Source organism: Hordeum vulgare, chromosome 5H (genome assembly GCF_904849725.1).
Source record: "Hordeum vulgare subsp. vulgare chromosome 5H, MorexV3_pseudomolecules_assembly, whole genome shotgun sequence".
Classification (NCBI taxonomy): domain Eukaryota; kingdom Viridiplantae; phylum Streptophyta; class Magnoliopsida; order Poales; family Poaceae; genus Hordeum; species Hordeum vulgare.
In genome coordinates, this window is record NC_058522.1 from 9232345 (window position 1) to 9239516 (window position 7172).

General features: G+C 43.8%; 1 protein-coding gene across 1 annotated transcript; it reads left to right on the plus strand.

Moving 5' to 3' along the window:
• Positions 1-707: 707 nt before the first annotated feature.
• LOC123397683 (cell division cycle protein 48 homolog) lies at positions 708-1580 on the plus strand. Its single transcript, XM_045092219.1, has 4 exons — positions 708-815; positions 909-980; positions 1067-1348; positions 1433-1580. The coding sequence occupies exons 1-4, from the start codon at positions 747-749 to the stop codon at positions 1463-1465; spliced, it is 456 nt and encodes a 151-aa protein (XP_044948154.1). The 5' UTR covers positions 708-746; the 3' UTR covers positions 1466-1580.
• The last annotated feature ends 5592 nt before the right edge of the window (positions 1581-7172 follow it).

Consider the following 7172-nt stretch of genomic DNA (forward strand, 5'->3'; position numbering starts at 1 on the left):
GAACGCGCTCCACGATGCAGGTGGCTACGGCAAGCTGCCCGTCTACCAGTATCTCGTCAAGGAGGTCGGAATGGAAGTGAACAAGCCTGACACCGCTCAGGGTAACTCCTTCATTCATGCCTTTCCGGTCTTGAACTATAGGTTTATCTTATCTTATGATTTGATGAACATGAACATTAACTTGGTTGTGTGTGTGTATCTTGATGACAGATCTTACACCCGTAGAGCATGACATTAACTAGGGCAACCTTCCTGCCGTCAGTTAGCTTCTTGACCATGGCGCTGATCTGCATCAGCAATGCTCGGGAGACATCGCTCTTCTTCAGCTGCAATCCGGGGTAATAAACAGACGGATCTTCCATTCGCTGTCATTTTCCTCTGCCAAAGAGCAGGCCTTAGTTTCATGCTGAGGGTCTTCAATACTGCCATGCCATGCTCCCTTGTTTTGTTTGTGGTCGTTTGGGTGTAAACAGACAGAAACAAAGATCCAACAGCCATTATCTGCAGAAGAGATGGCGAGGCGGAAACAAAGTTCAAACCATTCACTGGTTCAGGAAAACGGCTGGATGGTAAGGGCCCGAAACAACAATCACCCGGAGCTTCTTCACCTGCTACGGCCGCATGTTCTGCACCTTCAGACTCAAACAAAAGGGCAATCAGCACCATGTGTCCTTTTCTTTGATGAGCTTTACTCTATTGCCACCCAGGTCAGTCTTTCTCGCTCTCCCTGTTAGATACTGAATTCTATGGCTGTTACAAACGACCATTTCAAGACTGCACTAACAACAAGCAACCCATCTGCTCTCCGTGAAACTGTGAGTATTTGGCACGATCTCTTGTGTTGATTTTACATGTATCTGGTTGTTTTGCACATGTTTTGAAGGTCTTAGCCGTCCTTTGTAAATTAGGTTGCTGAAGTTCCCAATGTCTCTTGGGAAGATATTGGTGGTCTGGAAAATGTCAAACGGGAGTTGCAGGAGGTATTTACTGCTCTTTCGGTTATCTATTCTCAACTTTGATGTTTCCTAGCTGTAACTTGTGTATAATACAAATGAAACTATTGCAGACTGTCCAGTACCCTGTGGAGCATCCAGAGAAATTCGAGAAGTTTGGCATGTCCCCTTCCAAAGGTGTTCTGTTCTATGGCCCTCCTCGGTGTGGTAAAACCTTGTTGGCCAAGGCAATTGCAAATGAGTGCCAGGCTAACTTCATCAGTATCAAGGGACCTGAGCTGCTTACCATGTGGTTTGGTGAGAGTCAGGCTAATGTACGTGAGATCTTTGACAAGGCTAGGGGGTCAGCACCATGTGTCCCCTTCTTTGATGAGCTTGACTCTATTGCTACCCAGGTCAGTCTTTCTCTCTCTCCCTGTTACTATGTTTCACTGTTGTGTTTCTTAATGGCTGACAACTCTTGAACCATGGTATTACAGAGAGGAAGTAGTGTTGGGGATGCTGGAGGTTGAACTGGAACACATTTCACGAGACACCCATGGTTATGTTGGTGCTGATCTTGCTGCTCTTTGTACCGAGGCTGCTCTCCATTGTCGGCCTCTTTTTTGGAACCATAACATAACTTTCTTACTAGAGTTATTAGGGATTCTTATAACTAACAAGATTTCAAATAACAGTGCAGCACAGCACATCAAACACCGGTAGTGGTGTTTCACGAGTTTACAAACTTAGCAATTTCTCATTCATTACTTTTTCAGTTGTTCCATATGCTATATTTTTCCTGATTTCTGTCTTCTCTTTAATTTTCAATAATGCACATTGAAGATGCTATCATCAGTGCCATTTTCTTTTTGTGAATAGGTTAACAATTACTCCCTTGTGGGGCTTGTTGTGGGTTATCCATTCAACTTACAGGGTCAATCTTCTCCAGACGTACGATGCCCTTCTGGTAGAATAGTTCATCTGGTAGTATAGTTCACCTCCTCTTTCACTTTATGTTTTCTAATGTTTACTTTTCTGTAAAGCAGGCATCACAAGTAATCCTTCTCGTAGGAGAACTTTGTAAAACTGGGAAACATGATGATTTGAGCTACACATATTGGGATGAATTTTTTACCTCAAAGGTGATAGTTCCTTTCCTTTTGTGCGTCAAATAGGATAGGGTGTGGACTGCAGTACTGTTTTGGCCATCATATACATTGTAGTCTTCTAAGAGACGAACCTCATGTATGTAACACTCGTTGATATATTATGTGGACTGCAGTACTGTTTTGGCCTCCATCTACTGGGGTTCCACCACCGATGCCTCGCCCCTCTATGCGCGAGCCGCCCTCCCCTGCATGCGCATGCGCTTATGTCATCCCACGCACGCCACCTGCCCCGACCCGATGCCTCAGCCGTCGAAGGGTGCTGGTTGTTGAGGACAGGTCCTCAGCGAATGAGTCGAGGGTGGCAGTGCCCACATTGCTCGGTGTTTTTTAATATGTCATTGTACTTTTGATTTCTTGAATACTTTATATGTTGTAACAATGATGCTTTAAATCTTTAGGAGAGACGATAGGAAACCAACTGTTGAAGCTGAGTATTGCCTCGAGTAGAACTTTTTAGTTTCAGAGAATATGTCCTTATTTTATGCAATGTTTTGTCATGTTGATTATGACGAAGTTGTTTGAACATTTAACCATTGTTTATAAAGAAGAACAGATTTGGTATGGCCTTCTTGCACAGGACCAAACCTAGCTCGGTTGGCAAGGTCGTGTTCAAATCGGAGATTCAAGCTTGCCTCTCCATGTGCTTTATTGAGGTGGAGCAAATCTCTTGGTGACACCCAATTTATTGTTGGTGCGATGCGAGTGGTAGAGCTCCGCGTGGCACTGAAGAAAGATACCAACATGTTCAAAAATCAAAGGCGATGCAAGGGGCATAAAGAGGAGTGCCACATAGGAAACGATCCATGGTGGAAGGGACACTTCCGAGGCAATGAGATGCCGACGTGAAAACATCTAGCTACAGAGAAGGGCCTTTGCTAAACAGAAATTCCTTTTAAATAGTTATAAATTTCAGTTTAGACCAAATGTTATAAAAACCTGACATGTCATTGTGGCAACCATTGTGATAGACAAATCAATTTGAATAATCAAAACATTGAACATATGATTAACGCACGTGTGCACTGTTACTAGTGAGAAGAAACTAGAAATGGATAAGAACGTGGGTTGCGGACGGGTGTCACCGGCTCAAAGGGAAGAGTCTAGAAAAAAACAAATCTGGCCGTTGGTTTGTTACAACGTGAACAGTGATAAACAAGGTGGAAAAGTGTGCAAGATCCGTTGGGTGATAGGAAACTTTTCCCAAAAATAATGCCATGGCACCTCTTTCAAGAAAATAACCTAAGCGTTGCGCGATGAGTGCGCGCTATCGAGCGTGCTCGAGCGGCCGCCTGAGAACCCTCCACCATGGTGCAAACCCACGACACGTGGTGGTCGACCGCCGAAGGTTTTGTCGCTTTCCCCTTTGAGTTTTCGAGAGAACCGCCCAGATTTGTTTCCAGCGACGAGTCAGGCGGCGGGAAAGGCAACTGGACCCGCGCGCGTGACGAGAGGAAGAGGGAGGGAGAAGGGAGCGGGAAGGAGCTGCTGGCTTGCGCGAGGCGGGCAGACAACCAGGAGGCGACGAGGGATCCTTCTCCATCAACGACCTCGAGGTCAATTTTCGCTCACACGTCTCGGGTTGGCGGGGCTTCCTCGCCGACGCTCATTGTCGTCAATAGCCACGAGCGGGAGGGGCGGGGGTAGATGCACCAGATTGGGGACTTGGGGTCTGTTCATGAGGCGTTGAGGGGAGTGGGGTTGGGTGTGTCATAGGCTCGGAGATGGGTGCGGGCGGAGCTGGTGGCGCTCCCGGTATTTGCATCACTCGCTACTGATGGGATAAAAGCAGCAGCCCCTGGGAAACTGAAACTGATGGTGGTGCTCCAGATTTCCACGAAGGAGGCGCTGCCATGTGCAGGCAACAACAATTGAACCTGTGTGCTGCTGGTTGTTGTGTTGGGGGGAGGATGAATCACGTGTGTCTATCGAGAGGGTAGTCGACGCGCTGCGAGCCCGCGTGCAATCCCGCATCATCCACATGATGCCGTGTCGGTTTTTGTAACGCACCATCGAACATAGTGGGATTCCACTGTCGAAACAGAGATTTATCTGTTTTTCGTAGGCAATATAATGTGTGTTTGTAGGCGATTTAGCTTCAAAATATATTTCGCATACTCGCATACCATCTGTTTTTGACTTGAGCTCGCTCGGATTTTACAGGGTTAAGGCCTCATGACAATATTATCTACCCCTGAATATACTGCTCTGTTTTGGGGATAAAAGGAGGTTCAACTCCAATGTGTTTCAATTTTGTATGGGGTGGGGGGGGGGGGGGGGGGGGGGGCAGTGGCAATACTGGATGGGTCCGCAGGGAGTACCATTTGCTGTTTTTTTAAGCAAATAGATGAAAATAAGCAAGGAAAAAATAAATGTAGGCAATACCATCTGTTTTTTCTTACGCCAACGGAGCAACCTGTATAAGATTGTGTTTTGCTTGTACATACTCTGCCTTTTCCTGATAGCCATTTCCTATTTTCCTAATACCACCTGCATCCATAGGCAATAATATGTGTTTGTGTAGGCAATCACAGAGAGGGAGAGAGAGAGAGGTAGATAAAAAGGGAGAAATAATTTGCATGCATGCTTTCTTCTTTTGCTTGAGTTTTTCACCCGTGCAAATATATGAAAAACTGGTTCAGCGTAGAAGTCATGGAAATAGTCCATTCATTTTTGCTTTTTTGCACAGGCAAGCATGAACAGAAATAGTGAAAACTAGGCACCACCATCCCTGGCACGACAGTTTTTAAGATGGAGGATGTCCCAAATCAACACGATGGCAAGGTACTGACCATGTATTTTTTTTCTATTACTGTGGAACAATCGATTGCCAATTCTAGTTTCCATGATGCAATCTCAGTCTAGTTATTCTGGTTGATGCAGGTAGTGTGCTAGTAGTTGAGGATGACGTCTCGTCTACGGTAGTAAGCGACTAATCAGCTGTTGTTGTGCATAAAATTCCAGGATCTTTGCGTGTAAGTTCTGGCTGTAGTGTGCTCTCACGTTGTACATGTCCCTATGTCTAGTAAGATTAAATCGCTACTCTTAATGATGAATGGTTGAGTTTTTAAATTTGAGGCAGCACCTACTTTCAACTAATAATTATGATGCATTTGTCCATATGGGCTTGTTTCTAATGCATATATATGATGTAGTTGATAAACCTTTATCTCAACCTCTCAATTTTATGTTCCCTGGTCTGTAGGTAACTTGTCATTTTTATTGGCAAGCCTGTAATGAATTTATTAGAATTTTGCTCCTAATATCGTGTACAGTATGTAACAAACGGGTCTATATTATTGAGGATCTTAGTCATTTGTAGGAAGTAGAAACACAAAGGTTGTCATCTTTTACACTTCATTGTTTTTTTCGTTTTTTCTAATTTAATTTTGGGGATAGTAAATTCTTAATTGTATGCCCTTTGTAAAAATGTGTTTTCGTTTCCATGCCCTGTAATGCTGAAGCACGTGTCTCTATGATATTCTGCACCACTGAAAGGTTGATATCTTGTATAAATTCGGCTGTTGACAGGTAATCCTTTTCCTGGCACATTCAGCTGCATCACTTTGATGCCCATGAAGGATGAGATCTTGGTCAGCACTATCGGGAAGACCGTGATGCCTGGTGTGTTCCTTAAATCGGGACTGGTAGAAACCATCTTCCTACCGTCATGAAGGGTCACTTGAAGCTGTCAAAGCGCACTTGTAGAGCTTGTGGTACACTTGTAGAAACATGTAGAGCTTGTGGTTGTGGTTACACTTGTAGAGCTTCTAGCTGTGATTACCATTTTATCTAAGTTATACGTGTAACTAACTTATTTTGGTTGTTATTTGAAGTATTGTGTGTACTTTCTGTCTGTTCTCATTTGAATATTGGTTATTTATTTACAGGTGAATTGAAAACATGAACCCATATACTAGAACCTCACAATCGGGGCCCATTTGAGTATTGGACCCATTTTTTTGGAAAAAAAAACTAAAACCGTTGAGCGAGGAAGGACACAACCCAAAAACAAAAAAAAACTGAAATATTGGGCCAGGCCCATGTAGCTGCCTAGAATGAAAACAAAAATGATAATTAAAAAGGCTAAATTGTTGGGCTTGGCCCATGTAAAACAAACAAAAATGATAATTAAAAAGGCTAAATTGTTGGGCTTGGCCCATGTAAAACACTGAACTCGACTGGGTTGATTCTTATCAACGACCAATCCAATTGGTCGTAACTTTGCAACGTCAGCTTGCCGCGTTGGATCCGACGTTGCCTGGACAGACAACCAATGACCAAAACAATTGGTCGTAGAACCAACGACCTTTTCGTTTGGTCGTAAATGTCTTCGACAATTTTCAAAAAAAGGTCATTATAGTTCATTAGAGATGCTCAGCTTTTGACCAACCCATTTTGATCGTAAAAAGGTCAAAAACGGGAATTAACGACCAATCAATGACCAATAATGGAGGTGACAAGTCGACATATTTCTTGTAGTGATGCCACACTTGCCATAAGTATGTACGGAAGGTTTCAAAGTGATCGAGGAGTGAAACACTGGACAACGGCCAAGAATATCCTTAAGTACCTGAAAAGGCTAAGAAAATGTTTCTCGTTTATGGAGGTGATCAAGAGCTTGTCGTTAAGGGTTACGTTGATGCAAGCTTTGACACTCATCTGGGTGACTCTAAATCTCAGTCCTGATACATATTAATTCTAAATGGTGGAGCGGTAAGCTGGTGCGCGTAGTTCCAGGCAAAGTGTAGTAGATGATTCTACATGTGAAGTGGAGTACGTAGCTGCTTCGGAAGGAGCGAAGGAAGGTGTGTGGATGAAGCAGTTCATGACATATCTTGGAGTTGTGCCAAATGCACTGGATCCAGTGACCCTGTTTTGTGACAACACTGGTGCTATTGCTCTAGCCAAGGAACCAAGGTTTCACAAAAGGACCAGACACATAAAGCGATGCTTCAATTCCATCCGTGATTATATCAAGGAGGAGGACATAAACATTTGAAAGGTACATATGAATCTGAATGTTGTAGATTCGTTGACTAGACCTCTTCCACGGGCAAAACATGATCAT